Source organism: Nomia melanderi, chromosome 7 (genome assembly GCF_051020985.1).
Source record: "Nomia melanderi isolate GNS246 chromosome 7, iyNomMela1, whole genome shotgun sequence".
In the NCBI taxonomy this organism is placed as follows: Eukaryota; Metazoa; Arthropoda; class Insecta; order Hymenoptera; family Halictidae; genus Nomia; species Nomia melanderi.
The window spans coordinates 3078778-3103086 of NC_135005.1; the positions used below are offsets into that span (position 1 = coordinate 3078778).

The 24309-nt window shown below is 32.3% G+C and overlaps 1 protein-coding gene across 10 annotated transcripts in view; it reads left to right on the forward strand.

Moving 5' to 3' along the window:
• The window catches only part of Nmdar2 (glutamate ionotropic receptor NMDA type subunit 2), a 466012-nt gene that overhangs the window by 401325 nt on the left and 40378 nt on the right, over positions 1-24309 (forward strand). For all 10 annotated transcript variants that reach the window (XM_076369021.1, XM_076369016.1, XM_076369024.1 and 7 more), the window contains one exon: positions 5476-5705. In XM_076369021.1, the coding sequence (XP_076225136.1) occupies positions 5476-5705 (230 nt within the window). The remainder of the gene's footprint in view (positions 1-5475; positions 5706-24309) is intronic.

The following is a 24309-nucleotide window of genomic DNA, read 5'->3' on the forward strand; positions in this document are numbered from 1 at the left end:
TATTTATTCATTAAACCTTTACTTTTCACCAATCTAATATTTATTGATGGAAAACACGTATTTAATTGTATTTCTGAATCGTAATATTGCAATGTGTTGTGTACGCGTTTTCTATTCGAAATCTTATAGTGAAACCCGTACGTCGCACGCCGATTTAACTTTGTGCGACTGTTTGGAAAGTGGACTGTATCTAATTACTTCAGTGAAAAAATACTTTACTGTTTATTTTTGGTTAGTTCAATAATACTCGTCAGCGGCGAGAGTGTACAACGACGTCTATGTTCCGTCTTGTGTCTAGTTCAAAATTTTTCTTGTGTCTCTCCTCTCTGTACCTTGCGTGGGTTTTTATAAACCTTTTTTGGTAGGGGTGTACAAAATTTGTCCGAGTGGGACTCAACCGGTGATCCTGGAGGGGGTTGCCGATTGCAGCCCCCGGGTGACCCACGCAAGGGTCTTGAGCGTTCTTGACACTGACCATAGCGAGTAATAAAACCAAGGATCGCCTCGACTTCTGGCAAACAGATGTAAGTTAAAGTTTCGGTAAATCTACAAACTGGCAAAACGCGCCGAAGCAAATACGACTAAATTATTGAAGTAACGGTTCCTTGGGCTTTTATTTCTGCTATGGTAAAAAATATTCAGGGCTCCAATGTGCTCGCAGAAGGTGTCGTCAATAGCCCTCCTAAAGAGATTTAGCGACGCGACACAATGAAAGTGTGATAAAGTACTCCTTTCTGAGAAATTGAGAATATTTTCAATGTATCGATTATTTATTTCGTTTTATCATCATTTTACCGTATGTAGCCATTTTTATTATTTTAGTTCTAACGTAGTTGGCGTGTCAGAAATGTGTTTATTTCAATTCAATATTTATATAAAAGCTTATTTTAATATTTAATATTTAGTATTTATATTTAATATTTAATACTTAGTATTCAATACATACCTAATTGCGGATCTTATTATTAAATATGAATTACTTCCCTTTGCTATGTAATTTTTATAAAAAAAGAAAAAAATAATATCATTAATAATATAAAATGGTTTAATAAATTATAACCTAAAGTAATCAGAAGGAGAACAACCACAATAATAACCATGCCATGTTTCAAAATGTTAAATTATCTTTAATGTTTAATCCATGAAAATGTATCTTTATGGATACATAACTGTTTAATTCTAACTCTCTAAATATTAATGCCCCAATTTTCATAATTTAATTATGTTTTCTCGTAATGTTGACACTGACAGACAATAATGCAAGAAATATTATGAACATCACTGATAAGCGCAACGAGTTAAACTACCACAGTAATTATTTGCATGTCTCATAACTGTACAACCGGACATTGTAGTAGCTACAGTCTAGCTACATTTTACCGTTCCTTGTGAAAGGGGACATTTCTATATTCCTACGCCCCTGCACCATCCCTCTCGAAGCATGCGTCAAGGCCACTGTCCGCACCACCAAAAGGATGCCATAAAGAAGTCTACGCGGGAGACGGCGACCAGGCCTGGCGTTTCGTAGACAACGGGTGCGTTTTTCCCGGAGCCGCGGAAGGAATAACGGAATCGGCCTGCTGAGAGAAATCGGCCAATTCCCGAAAAAACACCATTCTAACTGCAGTTCTCCCACGAGACACATCACGCCTTTACACTCGTACCAGCGTCATAAGATCGGAGTTATGCATAGCGTTTGAAATATAACGTTACATTTGTGCAGAATGTTGCAATGAAACTCGTAAAAACGGTCGGCGACATTAATCATAATGCAACGACACGAATGATTCTCTGTAGCATCGTCTCTCGGTAGATCCTCGCCGGATAAGTAAGCTACTCGACAGGAAACATTACTTACAGATATTGCGTACTTCCTTCATGCTCACTGTCGTTTCGTGGTTACATTATTTCCATTAATCTCACACCCGCCGGCAGTAAATGCGACCCTCTGTGAATCTGATACGACATGTCGCTTATAATGCGCATAATATATTATATTTCCGATAAAATTTAGTAATAAAAAAAACGATCTGGACGTGTCTTGTTTTTACGTTTCTTAAATCCCAACTATCGTAATTTACTTTTACACTGTTCTTTGATTGATATTGTTATTGTTTATTAAGTTGTAACGGAAAATGTTTGTCAACTCAAAATAAACTTTTTATTTTATACAGGAGGCAGAAAATCCCTACTATATTACAACTAGATTTTCATATAATATAAAATCAAGTAAGAAGGAAATTCTGTTCTATTTAACAGGTATTTATTAAATAATTCATTTTTACATAGTCGACTTATTCTCTACCACTCTCTAGTTACTCCATGTAATTTCATTTTGTTTTTTATTGCCCCTTCTGCAATGTATTTCATTATATTTATTGGTTAGTGCTACGATTAGTATGTAATTTATAGTGCACTACTCTAATAAATAGATTTTAAATCAGGAAACGATAAATCTTTATGTGAGGTAGTAAGTTTTAATAAGGGAATTTTTGTCATAATGGTAGATACCTCCATAGCTTTCTCGATGTATGTATACATTGAAAAAATTTATCATCCAGAAACATATCAAAGCATGTACATAATACTAAAAAAACATACAATCTTAATACACTTATATAATTCACTGTTAAGTAATAATTTAAGAAAAAGCACGTGACGTACATTTTTACTCTTGGACATAAATAAGGACAAAATCGTTGTACAAGTCGTAAAAATGCTTGAAATCGAATGACAATGCTTTTAATGTTTTCTAATACCTGTCGTTGACTGAATTGTCTAATGCAACGCTCAGTCAACTGATAAACAAATAATAATTTTCAACTTGGAACTTCTTATTCGCTGGACTTTTAGCCCCACTCTACATTCAAAAAATATGGATTTCTTATATTATACCAGTAAAAACATTAGTATGAGAGTCCTATATTATTGCCAGCGTAAATTGCATTTCACTGAAGTAATTATTGGTTGTATTAAGTTTGTATGGAACAAAGTAAATTGTAAGGTAAACATTATAATTACTACGAACAATTAAATACCGGTAAAAATATTAATACATTTAATTTGAGATATACTGTCTTGGTTGTGTAAACACAACAAAAAGTGGACATATCGATAAACACCATTCAAATGAATGTTGATGAATAATATTGTCATATAAAATCATTTTATTTGTTAAGTTTAACGTTTCATATTTTGAATAAATCAATGCTTTTAATAAATTATCAATTCTACAATAAATTCTGCCCTTATGAAAGCATCAATAAATTTATTAATTCTAAAGTTTTTGATTTTTATATTAATGACATGAAAGATTTGAATCGATGTTAAGGAAACTCTTTACATTATAATGAATCCTTTTTTAGGTTTACGAATAATAACTATATACTTCATACAATATATAATATATAATAAACAATACACGATATACGATATACAATACACAATACACATAATATACAATATAAAATACATATATTTCGCATCATATACAAAGTAACAAATAACTTCATTATTCACAAAAACTCCACTTTATTACCGAACAATCTAACATCGCCGGCTCAAACGTATCCGATCCAGATATCTCGGGCGCACTGCCCGTCAAATTTAATCAACGTTCCACGCGAAGGAATTACCAGCGGCCGTTCCTTGCTGCTCTTTGTTTTCGTCGTGCTATGAGCGAATGAAAAATTGCGAGTCGCCTTCAAACGACGTTGACGACGACAGAAGCGAAGAGGAGAGCAATGCAGGCGGAGAGGCGCGCGAATGAATTTACATCGACGACACGTACAGCACACACTGTATCTGTATCGAATTCCAATATTCGAATGTCGGCCGATCGTACACCAGGGACGGCCCCTTTTTCTCCGCCTATTACATATTCGAAATGCCAACGAAGTTTTACCTGACTGTCATTTTCATCCGTGAGCGATCGCAATCTTTTCCACTTTATCCACGGGCCGAGCAGTTTCATTCGAAATTTTCGCGACCACTTTATTCGGTATCGCTCGGTCACCAATATACACTGTGCCCCCTTTAAACCTATAAATGCAATTATTTCTGGAATTATTCGTTATTTAAAAAATGTGAAATGAAGAAATCTGAAAGCAATTTTTCCTGCTTTAACACATTGACTGTCCGTTTTCATTGTTTAGTTTTCATTTGTTTAGTTTTTCATTTCAATTTGGAAAACTAAACAAATTTAAATATTTATTCTTAAGTACATTAAATTCAACTGAACAATACAGAATTGTTAATTGGTGATGAAATTTTGGGATTACAAATGTAAAGCTCTGATTAATGAATTGAAATGGTAAGAAATATAAATTTAATTTAATCCAAAATATCAGGTTTCGAAAACTGTTGTTTAAAAGATGTAAACAGCTTTTAGTTCTTAAAAATGTTTCCATCAAAATTTCATATACAGTCACTTTTGAAACTTCATTGTATATAACGTTTTCGCCCGAAAATAATTACCAAACAATTACGTTACGTATAATCTTATTTTTAATGAATATTGCTTTAGCCTGAACACATTGTGGTTTGTGAGATTTAAGATAAAACAGGAAATGTGTGGTAACCAAATGAAGTAACTTTAAATGAAACCTTGTAATTAAATCAGAAAAGGATTCCTAAACCCTCAGAGCTGCTGTCGTTAATTGCACTTTACCCTTATATTCTGGCAGGAAAATGTGTTAATAACTATATGTGGAGTCCTGTGCATTTGCCATTCACGGTGGCTTCACTTAATAACGTTAAATTGCTACCAGCGTAGAGAGACACGTTAAGTGAAATGAGAATGTCACTTTTATATTTACAATAGAAAGTAAATCTATAAGGACAATTGCAAAAATCAAATATTTTTCATAATACTGACTGACGATATTTAATTATTTAGGACTTCCGTAAAAAATATACTTTGAATTTATAAAAGACAATAAATTGTCTAATTGTAGGTTTTAAATCACATACAGTGTTGCTACAAATTTTCCAAAAATTTGATGTAAATATTAAAATTATTTGAAAAGTAAAAAAACTTGAGAAATACAATAATTCAAACAAATTATACAATTTTGAATAAGTAGAAACATTTACTAACAATAAAATTTTGGTAATGTTTATTTTAAAAAGTATTTTTGCATGATAATAAAACTATCTTTCTATTTATATGCAATTCAAGATCAATTATTATCATTTTTAACCTATTCAATTCTTTACCAAAATGAGACTTAATGCATTTGCAAACAATAATTCTATTAAAGTACTATTAAATTTACAGTAATTTTAATGAACATTAAAAAATTGATAAAATTTCAATTATACAAGTTTTGTTTCTATAAAACCCCCTAATAGTGGTGATACATGAAAAAGACTTCTATGCCCTTTGAGAACCTGTTTTCTTCTTTCGTAGAGACTGTTGAATGTTTTAACACTCGATCTTATTAATCGTTTCTTCTTGTTCGTTTCTGTTAACAGATCGGTGTTTGGAAGTCCTGGGAAAAGGAGGGTCTCGACATCAAAGACATCGTGTGGCCTGGAAACACCCATACACCTCCTCAAGGAGTTCCGGAGAAGTTTAATTTAAAAATAACTTTCCTGGAGGAACCACCCTACATCAATCTCGCACCGCCGGATCCTGTGACTGGAAAATGTTTGGTGGATCGTGGCGTTCACTGCCAAATAGCCAAGGCATCGGAAATTGCCGAGTAAGTTGAACAAATTGTCAATCATACCGCTGCGGCGCTGTTTGAATCGTTATTGCCCGATTAGAATCGTATTGAATCAATACTATTAATTCCAGTTAGCAAATTATATGACCGTGTGGATACAACAGTACGATTAATTTATATAAAAAAAATTTGAATATTCATTTCATACATTTTGAAATAATACATAGTATTTACTTGATGTTGTACAAAGGTATTAATACTATAGTATTAACATATTCGCATTGGGCGATTTTTGGTAAAACGTTGCTATAGAACGGGGTATTTTAATGATATAAAAATAGTTCGACATATGTGTTTTAAAACCGCGATAATTATTTTTGTAACTAATATGTAATATGACATATAATCTAGTCTGTTAATATATTTGCATTGGGAAACGAGAATTCTAGATGACGTTTTAAAAACGAGAATCCTCGTTTTCTGATGGAAATGGGTTAATACTTTAGATTATATTTTATTATTAAAAAATGATACGCACTCTATCATTATAGATGGAATTTTTATTGGTTTTATATTTAATAGTATTACGTTTAACAAAGTCTTTTTTTTTTACTTAATAGCAATAAGTTTCAATTTACGGTATATTCATTTATTACATATTGACTCTATTACTGATAGCTGGTGAATATTTGTCTACTAAATATAGTCATTTTTAGATATTAATAAATGTTGAAATCAAACATTAAAACATATAACACAAAATGCAGGAAAGTTTAAAAACATGTCCAAGTTTCATCAACATGTTACAAGAGTTTGCGTGTAACAATTAACTTTCATAAACACAAAGCAAACGAGAGTAGGAAACCATTTTCCGAGATAACCGTGAAACGTAGACTGGAACAATTGTTGCTAAATGAGTGCAAAACACATAATGAATTTTTTTCATGAGAGCTCGTATATATTTGATGAAATTGAATTTAAATAGAAATATTTCAAGGTTACACAAGTAACCTTCGACCAAAATATTTAGCTTCGTACCTGTGATTTATTTCTAAACAAGGTATTATGTGCACAGGTAAATTATTACAACCACATCATCTGGACATATTGAATGAAGGGTTTAATTATCATAGTTACAGTATGTTTGGCCAACCAGCGTTAATATTTGACTTTCGAAATCCGGTCAATAGATAACTAATTAAGGGGTGTATGGCCACAGATAGAAAGTTCTGAAGAATTAATTATTAATTCATTTTTGCCTCTTTTTAAATTCACATTTTGTTAGCTTACAATATACGAGTCTAGTTGTTTTAAAGGAAGAAAATAATTTTTAAAATTTTTAATTATAATTAGTGTTGGTATTTATGGGTTTATAGGAAATGATTTACTCCTAGGCGGACGTTAAAAAGTTAATTCTATTTGAAAGAATATTTAGTGCATATTTAATTTATGAGAATTTATGAGAGTTATACAAAACATTCACAACGTACACTATACATTAATTTATGTTGATAATAATAAGCTAATGATTCTCATACAAGATTATTGCAAAAAGAATATATAGTACCGACACTTTATCACAAACTATTTGAAACATTGAGACATAATAATTACATGTTCTAAGGTGAAACAGCTGCTTAAAGTGCTGGAAGGTCTAAAACACGACGTCATTGTTATTAATCCATTCTTGGTAAGAATTAGAATTGTAAAGTACCATAAAAAAATTTTCAACTTTCAGCGTTGTCATCGGTAGTTTCCTTAAAAGACTTTAAAGTTGTCTAATTGTTTTTTAATCATCGTAAACATTACCATTTGAAAATAGTGAAAAAGTAATACCGCTTAAATTTCTTTATAAAAATGTAATTCCACATAAACACCTTCTAATTACAAATCCCATAAATACTATTCAACCTCCGTACCAAAAGAACAAACTCTATCCCGAGGCGCAAGATGAACCTGCATTTATTATATTTATCCATTCACCGTGATATTACCATCCCATTAACGCCCTTATATTTCACACCGCGGACCTTGGCTGCCATGTTAGTTTGTCAGGGAGTCGGTAATTCATTTCCGGGTTGCACGGTAACCGTGTTAGCTCGGTCAGACGTTTAACTGACTTCGTCAAAAATGAACGACGGAAATTTCATTAGAAGTTGCGATCGCGGCGTGTCTTTCGCAGAAGGGATTAGAAAGACAATGCGCGGCTGCGCGTGTGCTCCGAGGAGCGAAAGGCAGAGAGTGAAATTGATAAAGACGAAGGAACAGAGAGAAAGATAGAGGTAAAAGAAGAGAGAAGAGAAAGACATTGAGAAAAAAAGAAAGAAGAGGATAAAGGCCATGGAAAGGAAGAAAGTGTCAAAGAAAAAGAGATAAATGTACAGACAAACAAAGAAAAACAAAATGAAACAGTTGAAAAGAGCGAGAAGCAAAGGAAGTCAGGGAAAAACTAAGAAAAAAAGATAGAAGCGAATAGAAAGGGGAGGCAAGAAAGTGAAGGACAAAGCAAGAAAAAAGAGACCAAGGGAGAGGAGCAAAGAAATTACAGGACAAAGTAAGAAGAAAAGAAAGCCAATAAGAGACAGACAATGAAAATAGGAAACAATAATAGGTAGGGTCAAAGGGTGACGCATAAAGAGAAAGACGAAGGGATATAGAGAGAGAAAGAGAGGCAAAAAGCTGGAGTCGTAGCAAAAAGGGTGATGGAAGTTCGTAATGCCGCCGTGGAGAGAAACAACAGGGGCGAGGAGAAGTTGGCAGCACGGGGAGAGGTTCTCGCCGCGATGAAGCGGCCCGGAAAGAATAATGGGTAATAGCGGGCCTCGCACGGCTGCCGGCCGAAATTGAATTCTCCTCGTGGAATTTCACGACGGAAACTATGAAGTTACGCCTTGTAAATTATGCTCCCGAGGCGGGCGACGAGGACGCGACGCGCGGCGCCCTAACACCCGGTAGCTCCGCCATGCTACTTCCATTTACGTGCTTCCGTTTCATTGTCTCGAGCCGCGAGACCGGAAAACTCTGATTAGTAATAACGGCTCCGTAGCAGATCACGGCTATGCTCGACGAATGTGTAAACGCGAAAGCGTTGAAATTCGCCGGGACTGTTAGCTACTGCGTCGCGTCGTGAACTCTCCTCCCTCTGGTCACGCGTCCTCTTAGCGAGGCTTATAGAAATTGTATTAGGATGATGCCCCGCATGCATCGCGGAACAATTCTCCGGGTGGAGAAACTTGGCGAGAAGTTGGGATCGATGAGATCCAGATGCTGGCTGCTGAATATACAGCACGGCCTCGTAATTATTCGGACGACTTTGAACGGAGACACTTGGGGGAGTGTTTGAAGCGTAGAGATTATCAGTTGTTTCCTGAGAATTCTGTATTGATTTATTTGGCACGTTGTTTCCCTTAGACGATGGAGAAATTTTGTGGGAAGGTGCTGCATTTGAAAATTCTTATTGCTGTAATATTTCTCGCCAACGTTCGGTCAGTTAAAGTATTTCAGCTAAGGAATTTCATTTTTTTGGGGTTATTTGAATTGTAATATGAAGTTTTTGAAGAATAGTTTCGTTTTTTTATGAATGTAATCGAGAATAAAGCTTTGTTTCCAATTTCAGTTGTGGTTATTGGCGGCTTTCTCTTCTTAGGTTCAGTATATGTTCATCGTAACCCTTTTCTGTATTAAACGTCTCAGGAATTCGTGTCTTGTTCGAACGTTCCTTTTAATTATTCAATATTTTTAGATCACACGTAAAATAATATTGGGTCTCCAATATAGTAACTACGGTTTTATTAAAATTTTTATATTTTTAATTTTAATGTTGTCGATTTTATAAACTTTATTATAATAATAACTTTACACAATCCTTTTCAAACTGTGTATAATCAATTTTTCAACGTTATGAACCTTGCAAAGGTTACGCGTCGCATCAATCAGGGCTTTAATTATCTATCTTGTACATTATTATCGATTCTTATTAGGTCGTTGTAGTACAGAAAGATTTTTAATTATTAGTGTCTTAGAAACTAGATTAAAACTGCAATATCGGTATATACCTACTTTTGAATTTCATCACATTGTAGGTTATTAAATCATCCTTTAACATGTTCGCTACCATTATTTGTTTAGTGACGATTTTCTCAATTGCAATATTCCATCGAATACAATAAATTATCTACATAAAATATTGAAAAACAGCAACTAAGAAAAGTTATCGAGTTCTTAAATATAATATCACACCTTACAACTTTAAGACTATCTGTCAAAGTGATGGATGTTAGTTTTCTTATTTTGCAATTACTGATATTTTAAAAGTATTCAATATCTGTAATAAGTCTGAAAATAAATAGTTTCATTTAAAAACTATAACAAATGTCTGAAGAAATGGCAAAAAAATGTACTGTTACAATCTTTATAACGATGACGTATCAACTCTAATAAATTCTAGGTAGTTCTAGTGTTAAAATAGAATTAATTTCATTTTATTTATGTAAAGTATAGATGTATAATCGTCACAAATACATGACGTTGGCAGCGAACGTATTAAAGTATCTATTATATGTAATCAAAGAGCTCGTAAAGCGAAATACAAAGAAAGTAGATATTTCATGTAATTTCACCTCTCCTTTGCAGGAACAGTCTCGTTCCACATTAAATTACCACGGGAGGTCGATCAAATACCGAACAATTTCGTGCGACACTTCAAACAGGGACGAAGGTGTAGTTCCCCAACTTCAGTCCGAAACACGATTAACGATAAATCAGCGAATTACGTGAACGACGTTAGCAATTGGATCGGAAGAAATTCAATTTGCAGAGTTGTCGATGTGCGTAACGAATCAGTTGCAACGAAAATTCAAATAAATTAGAGAACCGTCCATGGGAACCATGATCGTCAACGTTAAACGTTTTTTGATAACATTTTAATGGCTAACCGTCCCGACTAACTTCCTAACAAGTGCAGGGGTCACAGAAATTGAAATTCCTTTGGGAGGAAATGTGGTTAGAACGTGTGACGACGAAATTCATGACGAGGATTAAGCGCGAATCAATTTTCTGCTCGAGTCGTTCGACGACTGCGCGATGGGCGAACCGAAACGTCGTTACATTTCCGTACTTTTGAACGTAGGTCGCTTAAGGTCGAATTAACTACCCTATACATCGCTTTTGTAGAACATTTGAAAACCGATTTGAAGAATATCGAATTTTATAAACGTCATTTGGCTGGTGTTTTTAACGATTTTAATTGATGCAATTATACGAATACGCCAGAATTTTATTTATCTGTATTTCACTTGTATCAATAAACTCGTGTTAAGTTCAAAGTACGCGAATTCAGAACTGAACTTTTATTGTGTAAACTAATTATCTAATGGTGGATTTAGTTATACGAACGTACAACGTTCACAAAGAAAATTATGTTATTATATATTATTAATAGAATATTACTAGTTGTAAATACTATTAATTATTTTTTAATGAATTATAGATACTACCTTATCATTACTTTTATAAACTACACGTTCAATAGATACAGATGTACATACGTGTTGAACTCCAATTTTCTAAACAGCAGTTTCTATTAGCAGAATTGATAAGTATATGTAGTAGAAAAATTTGGTGGAACTTTATGATACAGAGTATCCCAGGTTTTAATGTTCAAATTTTGTCAGTATATTCTATGGCACTAAATAACGAAAAAATGTTATTTAAACATAGGTCACATAGAGCTTTATTATAGAAAGTTATAACAAAAATACAGATTGTATCTTTTTTGTTATATTATATGATCAGTAAAGTGAATTTTTAGTAGTAATAATAATTAATAGTTTTATTCAGTAATTTAAAGAAATATATTTAATTACTAGCTTACAACATATCATAGATATTTAAAAAATACGTTCATTTGTTACATGTTAATCCCGTTCCGATTTTCTCATTCCCTTTATAACTTTCATGTATTTAACACTTATATACATATTTATAAAATATTCATTATTCCTCAAAAATGCAAATCGCTTTTGTACAATTATATTGTTCCTATTAACCACTTGTCAAACACTTTTTCAGTTGTCAATATATTTTAACATGGTCACACATTATTTCATTTCGTTAATTTAATTTTAACTTTAACACAGTTTCACCGGAAAAATACGAATGTCGCTGCTATATGATCGGATAACGAAGGTTAAACCACACAGCGGTCACACCCTCGCTTTATATTCAAATTAAAACGAAATTGCTCTCGGTCTCCAAGTATATTCTTCATTTTCTAATTTCCCCGCACTTGGTTCTCAATTAATCTTCGCGTTGATCATGCCCACGTTTTACTAGACCCTCCAGTTCAGAAGAAAATTGTACGTCTGCGGAATGTTTTTCTCCTTTGACGTGCAATTTCGTCCTGGTCATAGGATCTCGAAAGAGGATCGGCCCTGTTTCGTTAGATGGGCTGATTATAAAACGGTGGGAAAGGGGGAAATTCGTATCCTCGGGGGAGATTACTTCGGTTCTGTTGTAATTAAAAATTCCGCTTGTCAAGACGGACTCACTTGCAAGTACAAGACCGTGCAAAGACGAAGGAAACGTGGATCGTTTGCTCGGTTGTCATTAAAATAGCAACGAAATCATGCATGGAGACGGTAATTAACTTTTTACTGTCGAATGTGGCCGTATGGCGACTTCGAGCTTCGATATTTAAAATTCAAAACTGCGGAAAAATTATTTAATTATTTAACTAATGAGAAACTAACACGTGCTTTTTTTCTTTTAGTATTTAAGAGTTCGATGCATAATTCAATTTTTTATGACAAGAAATGTTAGAAGATTAAGACAATCTTGACCGCAAAGAATTAATAGAAAAATGTCGATCGTTAAGGATTAAAAATTTTAGAATAGAAGCAATCGGAGGTTTTAAAATTGTTTATGTACTTATGACTGTCTCTATTAACATTCATTTAAGTACTTCGAATTTATGAGGTTTACTGGAAAATAGGTTAAATTTTGGATTTTGTGAGAGAATTTTTATAATAATATATTTTAATAACAAGATACTGATATAATATTTCGTACATCACAGTAACGTCATTTTAGAAAATTTAAATTTATATGATAGAATGGAATGCAAAATACATAGTAATAAGCATTTGCTATGTAATATGTATATACAATACACAGTTGATAATATAATAAATTTTAACTTCCGGTATCTCACGTCATATTAACTCTTAATTAAATTAAGATCATATTGAAAACAACAGTCTACTGATTTATATTATGATAAACCATGAAATAATCTTTTCGAAAATTATTCGACTCAGGATCAATTTTAATAGGATTATAATCATTACATTAACCCTTCCCAGACAAAAATTTATAAAAATATTAAAAAATATTTTTTATAGAAAAGTAGATTATGTAGCTAAATGTTAAATGCTAAGAGGGAGGAAAAATATATACTAACACTTGTTACCTACATAACTGAGTTATTACTTTTATTCTTTTATAACGTTTTCAATATTAAATTTCATAATTATCCCTTACATATCTATTTCGTTGCTCGTTGAAAACAGCATAAGTAATATTTATATAATTCTTTCCTTCACATTAACAATCTGGTTATCAGCCATAATTATTATTTCCATGAAATTTAAATTATTAAATTTATATTCCCTAGAACAGATTTCAATCAACTAAAATACAAAGTATTAGATTGTATTATTCTTATAAATGTAGATTAAATTGCAAAATTGATAAAACAAAGTATGTATTAAATAAACTTTATTTAAATAACTCGTTTTTATGATTGGATGATGTTTATTTAATAAATTATGTCCAAAGAAGGACATGTTTTAAACAGAATAAATTTCATTTATAACCAGATTCAGAGGGATTGAAACAGATCAATGTAAATAAAAAATGTTATCGATTAGAAAACAAAAAATAAATGCTTTGAACTTTAACGCACGGTGTGAATTTTTCTAACAAAATTTATGTTGTTTCCTTTGTCCTAAAGACAAAGAAAATTAAGCGTTCCTCATGTTTTTAAGAACAAATTTGAAATTTTCCATTTCCGTGGCGAGATATTTCTTGTTTTCCACTTTTTTAGACGCAACATGCGAATTTTCCGGGAAACACTATTCATTACAATCAAGCAGGGAACCATTTCCGAGACGAATGGGGCTGAAGTAACATCATTTTCAACCTCGCAAACGCAAGAGTCACTGTTCATCCATTAACTTCATCTCTTCTTCCTGAATCTGCCTTTCTCTGTATATTATCTTTCCAAACACAAGTACATACACACCATTGTATTCGGAGTTTTTATCAAACGCTACGCTCGCGATGAAAGTAAAAGAAATATAACGGGATCGATTTTCCTTTTACGGTTCAGTTAGATATCGCCCTGATCGAACTAGGGGAGAACTTTACGATTCTTCGTATAGAAGTCCGGAAGACTCTGAAAACTACGCTCGCTGAAAATGATCCACATCGATAAGCTATTTCTTTCGCCGTATCCATTCGTTCTATAGTCCTCGAATCAACTGCTCATAAAACGGACCTTTATACAGGATGTCCTGCAACTGGTGGTAAATAGCAGAGACGTAATTCTGCCTAGAAAGATAAGTCGTAAACATGTAATAAAATTTCTCATTTAAGGTCTTGTTTTCGAGGAACGTAAGATTGAACGTTGTTGAAGTACATGTACATGCGGTTGCTTAAGATACGATAAGTGAACTAATTGTAAATGTGACTGGTTTAATTGGCAAAAGATTTATTGTTATAGTGATGTTGTAGAATTTATTACCATTATAATAATTGTAGCAGTATATTATTCTATTATTCTATTATTATATTGTTATATTGTTATATTATTATATTATCATATTATCATATTATCATATTATCATATTATCATATTATCATATTATCATATTATCATATTATTATATTATTTACCGCAATAATTCTACATTTATCATTTATTTTCACAATCGCACATATATTCAGATATTTCTCAATATCCACGGATCATTATCCCAAACGGAAATTCAAAATAAAGGTATTCTATATTTTGACAACTACCAAACGTAAGAAAAAAAGAGCAACGAGGCTTCCGTTAAACGTAATATAATAACCACGTACGTCGATCAGTAATCTGATAAAAGCCGCCCAAAGATTCTCGTGTTGAAGTGATTCAATCTCAGCGGGTGCTTTCGACATTTTGGTCTGAATTAGAAAGGATAACGGAAAAAGAGAGAAAGGCGCGAGGACATTGCAGAGTCACCGTCGACGAAGGATAAACGAGGCGATCAACCTAGAGAAAAACGGGTAAGAGATCTATCCGTCATGCCGGTACTTAGATCCTGGCATTCGTTCCCGCGACACGTACTCGCGGTCTCTTCATCTCTCGGAGGATTAGCATGAGCTAGAAATTCCCGAGGATCATCGAACAGCGCGAGCGGGCGGGTGGCGTGATTTCAAGCTCCGCGCTCTGTGTAAACGCTGTACAGTCCTCGCGGCGCCCCCGCGAATCGAGTTCACGGATTATGCCGGCCGAGAACACCCCGGTTTGGATTAAAACCTTGCCGGAACCACTCGTCGCTATGGAAATAAACGTAATGCTCGGCCAGTGATATTGGCAAGGACTATAACTGTGATAATCTGGCCTGCCGATCTGCACGCAAATTTGAATGTTTAAGAATATAATTAGAAAGATTGGATTAACGTGTTATTTACCGGCAGTGGTTGAACTTTATTTAAGATTAATAACGAATGCTTGACACTAAACGTACGGCAACCGGTTGTATGACCGGTTTGAAAATTTGATTGAAAATTTAGCGTTTTCCTTCAGTCTTATGTTCTCTAATGTTCCTCCGATTATGTTGTTGGTTTAATTTTTAAATAGGTGGTATTGAATCGTTAACCAGTTAGCTGTTACGACCTTTTTAAAAAGTGTGTACCCTATCCTGGTATGTGTACGTGTTCGTATCTACAAATAATTTGTTGAAAAACTTTCATTCAAGTAATGTATACCCGTAAAATTGGTTGTTTTAGGACGAATATACTCGTTACAACACAAAACCTTGCTATTTCGTGTATACTCGTCAAAAACAACTAACTGGTTAAAGGTAAAGAAATCTCGTCCTAATATACCATCACGTATTTTGTAATATTTTCTATCTTCGTATAATATTCTGTAAGTAGTGCCGAGTTCAACGTTAATGATATTGCTATTACGTTTGAAAGACATAAAGAATTAATAAGGAGGCAAAAGATTAAAGAAATATTTAAAGCCTCTGGTGAGACTCTTTCCAAAGGACGGTTTATCTTCTATCCTTCAAATAGCAGCACGTTCTTCTGCTTTGCGTAATACGTAACGTATCTGGAAACTTCAGCACTGATTAACTTTAGCTTACAGTAATTACGTGCTCGTAATAAGGTTACATAATTCAAGTGTTCATGCAAAAATCCATAGACCATCAGCTTTTACTGCATTCTTTCTTTTATCATTTTAATCCTTTACTCTGTAATAAGAACTCAGACTCATAATGAAGACTTTCAACACAATTTAACGAACATCGCAATTTTTTATTAATACTAGAACTACAGTACCCGTTGAAATGACGAATTTTAGTTTTCTTAGTTTGCAATTATTGATATTTTAAAAGTATTCAATATCCGAAATGGTTTTAAAAATATACAGTTTCACTTAAATATTATAACAAATATCTGAAGAAACTGAAAAAAAATATTGTTACAATCTTTATAAGGATTACATATCAACCTTAATAAATAATCGAAGTGGAATGTTATTTTACTCTTATGAGTGTAATTCTTTCGAAGATGACTATATTTTCTTTGAAACGCATATGAATAAAAACTAAAGGAATTAGAATACCAGATTTGGTTTATAGATAAACTTTATTTATTTTCTTACAAAATAATCAGCAAGAATTAAAATTACAAATGAAAAACGTCAATTGTAATTGTAATTGTATCAATTGTTTACGCAAGATAAGTGACTATCTCTCTCGTACGGTCATCTTCCCTGGAATTATTCTACTACTTTTTACTGTAACCCCTTGCCGTACAATAACAAACGAGACTGACGATGACGATTTCCAGACTAATTTAATAAAACTCAATGTTGTTTATTGCGCATAGATCAAATTGAAAAACTATTCTGCTACCAATTAATTATCTTCAACGTAAATTTTCATTTGCAGTGAAATGGAAACTTTCTTTGCGTTTCTTTCAAATTGTTGACAGTAAAAAGTGACATCAGCTTAGGAATAAAAGAAAATAATACGGTAAGGGGCTAAATAGTAGAGAAAAGTTGTACGAAACCTGGAAACTGGGTCAAGCCGGGTACCATTGTTTTTTATAAGATAAGAGCTGCAAAATGCAGCCAAAACGTTTCATCACATTCGGGTGATCCTCAAGACATTATCAAATGAATCCCAGAACTGAGGTCATTATAATGTTTAATGCAGACGGAGTTAATTTTAAGTTGAAAAGTTTCAGCATTTCGGAGGTGAAGTAGTTACTTTGTAATTGTTTTTTACATGTTAGCATTGAAAAATCCATTTGAGAAAATGGTTCATTCTATAGTCTTTACAGAATATTTTGTTAATTTATTCACCTCTCTATCACATATCGAAGCAGAAATATTTAATGTGTAAGGCAAAACCGGATTTCCAAATTTTTCAGATATTCACCACAATGGCGGACGAGGGTAACATTTTTTAACTTGTGACAACAAAAATAGCGATTTTTGTTTAGGTAGTAATTGAGACTAATATATAATTACATATAATTATAAAGACTATATTATATTGTAGGGCTACTAAAATAAAAACTAAGTCCGTAGTCAGGTTAAATATATTTATTACGCGATGTGGCTGTAACGAGGAACAGCGACTAACTGCTTTTCCTCAACGCTTTTCTAAGAAGGAAAACTCTTCAGACGAGGGCGTACGTGACCCAGGTCCTGGTGGTCCCCTTGGTCATAAATTAGTCAATGGGCCTGGACTATCTCTCATCATCTCTATATTATAAAGACTATATTATAAAGACCATTATATATAATTAAGATTAATCAATTTTTTATAAATACGACAAAAGTTCCTAAGTCCTTAATATAAATTGTTGTAACTTAGTTTAACATATATAAAATCCTTAGTATTAATTAGTATACGCTAAATTAAATTACAACAGTTTCATATTTGTTGAAATTGTTGAAAACAAGTTTTTTACTATTTCTTCATTTATGAGAACAAAGATTTTATAATTATTTTATATTTTATATTTCTTCTATAGGGCAAAACTTTTTTTTGCATACCTCCGGTAAATCTTATTTTGTTGTAAACAAAATCATTTTTCCTAAAAGGAATCGTTTTTCTCTTAATCCTTAAAGATCGACAAAAAGATTTAGACTTCGAAGTTTTTTTGCCATCCAAGTTTTTAATACGAACTGAAATATTGGGCGGAAGCAAAAATTTTGACGTCTTTTGTACGTGATTAACAAACACTGTTTTTTTCTGAAATAAATAACATCTGTTTCTAAACCATTATAACATATATATTTAAGTATGTACGTGAATTTAACCTTTAAATATAGAAGCCTAAAAATGATCGAGTAATGTTAAATATTCTCGTTTATAGAAAATAATAAGAAAATTTATTGTATTTATTTATTTTTACTTATTTAAATATTTCTACATAGCAATAGTATTAATTATATAACAAAAATCTCAATGGTTTCAAAATTCGTGATATTTTATATCGGGGCCTGTGAGACGAACGTCCATGCTTAAGGGATAGCGGATACTTCTTCCTTCGTTTTTTTTAAGAACGTCAGAACTTTTGCATCAACCCAATAAATTACTGCTCCAGTTCTGCCCCACTTCCCATAGTATAAGTTATTTCGAAAAAAGAGCTTTCTTACCTATATTTATTTGACTTCCCTTCTTGCTTAGTAGAACACGACACCAAAATTTTAGTACTTATTTCCTTAACACCTTGTATACCATTCGAACCCGCCACTTTGTTTTGCTTTTGGTTGGATCGTCAGGCGGTAAAGTTTAAACCGGGAACTAGTTCACGGTGACGAGCACGAGAAGAAAGTCGGGGCTACTGCCCTAACGACTAAAGATTGAAGTTTAAGACACGAAAACTCTTTCCCTATTTCGACACCGCTGTCCGACATAATTTACGCCAATGCCCCGCGCGGAAAGCAATCGAGAAGGAGCGTCGGAACTACGCAAACACTTTCGCGATATTCGGGAGCAATATTCTTTCGAGTTACTGAAGTTCCTAGCTTTCGGTGGGAAACGCTCTCGACACGATTTCAATTTAAACTTCCGTTTTTTTTAACGAAACACTTGAGAAGCCTGCGAAAGGCAGCTAGAATTTAGCCGCCCTCCCGGTAATTCTCGCCTGCGTTAAATTAATAAAAGTCGAATTACTTGTTTTTACTTGACTTTTGCTGCACGCGTACAGTTAGCAACGAAAGTATTTGAATAGCATGCTAAGAAATAAATTATCATTAAAGAAATTCTTCACTGTGTATTGCTACGTATTGAGAAAACAATTTTTTAAATATTTAGTACTATGCAAATAAATTATGAAACATTTATTGTGCTAGTTATCGAAACAAGTAATTGAAAGAAAAAAATTTCATGTTTATGGTTTGGAACGTGTAAATGTCGGCTTCAATAATATGGAATAGAAACCATAGGGTTCTTTTTAAGAGTTATAACGCGACATTAACAGGACGTTTCAAAGTCACGTCGCCATCAAATACCTCCCGCTGTAACATGTAGTGTTTCATACCCTGTAACTTTTATTTGACACATCTGTTCGACACATCTGTTTGATATATTTTGGTGTCCTTGATTCGTTCCTTATACATTTATTTAAAAGCAAAACCTATTTTTATCTCGGAGACTATTGAGAAAAAATTCATGCGATTTTCTTGTTAGCAGTGTTTGTATCGAATAAGATATCTTTACAAATAACTTTACAAAAACGTTGTCTGTGTTTAAGATTTAAGAACCCACACGAACTTTTTCTGGTACCAAATATATTACTTTCTATTAGGTATTAATAATATTTATATGATAGAGTAGTTTTTGTAAAAAGAGTAGACCATCTCTCTCAGACTTACCTCACTGTATCTATTGTAAATGTACATTGTAAATTCGTGTTTACTTTCAGTGTTAAATGTTGATAATAAAGGGATATTACTCGACTGCATTTAAACGGAATGAATTATATTAATAGTTGTTAATTTCAGTTTTAAAGAAAATGTTACGAACTACTTCGAAACAAGTCCAGATGCCGACTAAATTTTGAGAAAACAGCTTGCAACATTCCATTTGGCTCATCTCGTACACGTTAATTCTCAGAGTTACGGTTTCATAGCGAACAGTGAGATTATATAGGAACATATATTTGCCAACATTTTTACAAATAATTGTAATTTTATTGGTACCCGGTAATTAATTAATAATTCCAACTGTGTTATTTATTAAAAAATAAGTTTTCTGAAAAGACTTGTATGATTGAAATCAATTTTTCTATCTAACGTTTTAATTCGTTCACACGTTTGCTACCAATGTCGTTTCTGGTGATAATCTTGTTTCAGCTGGAATATTTTGTTAAACTCAAACAAATCTTCTAAACAATATATTGAAAAAATGAAACTAAAAGAAATTTGTTTAGTTCCTGAATATAATCTCATATTTTGAGGCTTTAAATAATATAGCATTAATTTCATTTCCTTTGTGTAAAGTATACGATTGTTATCGTCAGGAATATGTCACGTTGATAACGCACGTGTTAATAAAAATGAGGGAAAATAAATAATATTTTAAATCAATTCGCATTCGACACGTGGAGCGCACAGAGAAAAAGGAAAGAGTGAGATATCGATCGTTACGTGTAGACACACGGAATAGTAATTAAGAAACTGAAGTTGGCATGTAAAATCGGAGTCGGTAAACATCGTTAATGGAGAACAACATAGTGTATGCCACGAAGCTGGAGAGGTTTCCCATGTTTACAAGCCTTTAATTGTTCAGATATTACATCGATTCCACAGGGGTGATCAGTCTGAGGCGTGTATAATGGAAATTTCACCATTTTATTGATCGTTGAAAATATGAAGACTCAGGCCTTTTGAATGCTTAAATTTTTTATAATAATGTACATAATGATTTCAATAAACTTCACGAAAATAAAAGAATACATTTATCTTAAAAGTAATAATAACTTTCGCATGAAAAATAGTACAAGAATAAACACATTCAATTATTACGTAACGCTGGATATTTATTAATATTTAACTTAACTTTATTTATCTTCATTGCTAGTTATTATTCATTATTAATGTTTAATTTAAGTTCTTTACCATCGAAATATTTTTTACATACAAATTGCCTATTGAAAATGTTCGGAATTTTGGAAGCGAATAGAAACTTCATATGTTTTTATTTGAACGATTCAGTAAACAACTCTTTGATAACGTTGGTTGTTCACGTATAACCGATGATGAATTGTTAAATTTTTATTATGAAGGATATCGATTAATGATTTGGGCACGTTTCATAAATTTTGGAACATGCAACGACTGAAATAAGGATTAACTACACTTCCATTACTTAATTTGAATATTCTGTTAATAAATTGATACAAAAATCTTAATAAAAATTAAGACATTATTAATGTTATTCTTCTTACAAAAATTAAAGACTTTAAAAAATGATTACAAATTATGAATTGATATTAAAGCAACAACTAATTGTATTAAATTGTAATTAAAGAATAAACGATAATTTGTATAAGAACAACTTTTAATATGTAATTTTACGTTCACAGAAAGAATTTTCTTCAACTTGTATGTTTATAAACTTGGTTTGTATTATGTCTGGCCATTGTACGTCATTTCTACTTTCCACAACTATTAGTCATAACTTAAAATTATCTACTGTTTATATTTCATCAAAGTTGTTTTTTATTAACCATCACTACATATTAAGTTATGAGAAACAAATAACAATACACAGTAAAATGTTTATAATGTTTATGAATATTGTCATAAGTGAAACTAACCAATAATAAACATTTAAGACGAATTGTAAATGAAGACACATTTGGGTTACAAATATTCACGTTAGCATGAAAAGAAGTCTTTGTAACATATAATTTGAATTCAAAAATATCTTCAAAATTAAGAAACAGATGACGTAATTAAATCGTAATTACGTAACTCTTTAATCCGATATAATATATCATTATTTGAATCGTTCCTCGAACAAACTAATTAAATCCACTTTGTGAATTTCTTCAAATTTTCACTCCACAGTATGAGGTTTATAATTATAATTAGCTTGCAACACTGAAAATAGATTTCCTTAACTTCGTCGAGTTAATTACTTTAGCGAATGAACTGCTCATTTCTTATACGGAAGCTGCAAGGATATTTTAATTAGGAATTAAGTGGTGGAAAACTTAAATAATAACAAAGAGGATTATTGTACCGTAACATTTTTAATATAATGGATTATCTGCTAAGAAAATCTTCTCTTTAACCTAACCGCAATTTCAAATGTTATATATCTTCGAAGAAACGATTTTTTTCTTTTCGCAATTCAATAGTTAATAAAGAAATAAAATGATAAAATCAAATTTTTTTTGTTTTGTATATTGATGGTGGTTTGTTATCTAAGGTTTCCGTCACAATTTGCAGAAATAGAAAAAATAATTTTGAACACAGATGTACTTAAGAACTTAATACTTCTTTAATTTTCCTTTAAGAGTACTTACTTTTAACGGATTTTCATTCGCCATCTTTAAAACTAAATGAGTGGAAAATCGGACTAAAAAAAGCTTCATTAATACATACGAAAGCTTATTAAGGAATCTCATCTCAAAATTTGGAGTTAATTAATCGTTCTTGACCTGAGTTTTGACCGTAAAAAAGAAAAGTAATTTTGTAGAAAAAAAAGGTTTAAAGTTTTTCAAGATTAAAGTTTTAACCGAACTGTTTGGCTACCAGAATTTGTGTTTGAAGTATCAGTGTATAAAAGTTCACTTGAAAAGATTAATTGTTTCAAATCGTCAGATGGTTATGCCTCTTTAGATGCCTCTGCCTAGATCTAACCCAGCTCAGTTATTTTAACTGGTTTTAATTTTTTTACTTTGCAACTGCTGATATCATTTGGATATCACTGCATCTAGAACTATTAGATCTCATGGTTTTCCCGTAAAACACTATCCGACGTCTTGTACATACTTTTCGTGGTTTCTCTCTCCATTATCGGAGAAGGGGGTGGAATTCATCCTTCTTAAAGCTGCAAGAATCGACAAGACGTCAACCCAGCACAATATAGTTAGAACTTTAGTCACTAAAACAGTCTGCAAAAATATAGTTTGATCTTAGAAGCGACTGGACCTTGGCAATAACCATAAGTTACAATTTTGAATTTTCAATAGTCCTTTCCATATTGTAAGGTGGTCCTTCAAACCTGTAGAAACACTAGTTAGCACATATACCGCAATCTACAACAAAGTTCAACAGATTGAAATCGAGAATAGACGATGAACATTACCATATATTTTTATCAGAAACCAAATTAAAGCAAAAAAGAATTACTAATAATTATTATTACTAATTATTGTTATTATTAGTTACTGTTATTATTATTATTATTAAAGAAGTTTATCTGAAAAAATAAATAATTCATCGTTCAAAGAATTTCTATGATTTTAAGTTTTCAGATGAGGTATATACTTGTCGAATGCAGTTAACTGGTTAAAATCAATTTTAGCGTTTCAATAACGCCTGCACCTTATTTACGAAATTTAATTCAAATTGTTTATCGTGATTCTATTGGGTTGGTGCACAATTTTTGACGTTTCTTTTATAAAAAACAAAAAAAAAGAGTTCTCAACTGTTCGCTGGCTACACCAACGTCAATTTTGAAACTAGTGAAATTTTCATAAAACAGTTCATATTATTGCTATGTAAAGATATTTAAATAAGTAAAAACAAATAAATACAATAAATTTTCTTATTACTTTCCACAAACGAGAATATTTAACATTAATCGGTAATTTTCAGACCTCCATATTTAAAGCTTAAACTCACGTCTATATTTAAATATTATACATGTTACAATAGTTTGAAAACAGGTATTATTTGTTTCGGAGAGGTACATTCTTTTTTAACCACATACAAAGAACGTCAAAGTTTTTGCATCAACTCAATAATTCGACGTTACGAGGTAAAAAGTTAATGGTCAGAAAAGAGTCGTGCAGTTATACTAAGAATCCGTATGACTCGCTGCAGAATAAAAATTGATTTTGAGACGGACAGGGTGGTCTGAAACGACAGAGGAACTGAAAAAGGAAGTAACCGGGTAGCTCCTTGTGATAGCAGGTAGTCGGGTTGGGGTCGATGACGCGGAAAGCGAAAGCAAGTACATAGTAGGTACCACAACGAGGAAACCGTAAAAGACTTTCTGCGCCTGTGAAATGGAAAAGGGATATCGGATGTTAGATTTTTTTTCACAACACCGAACTATCGAAAACACATTTAACAAAGAATTTCTCACCTTACCATCGGAGATATTAGACT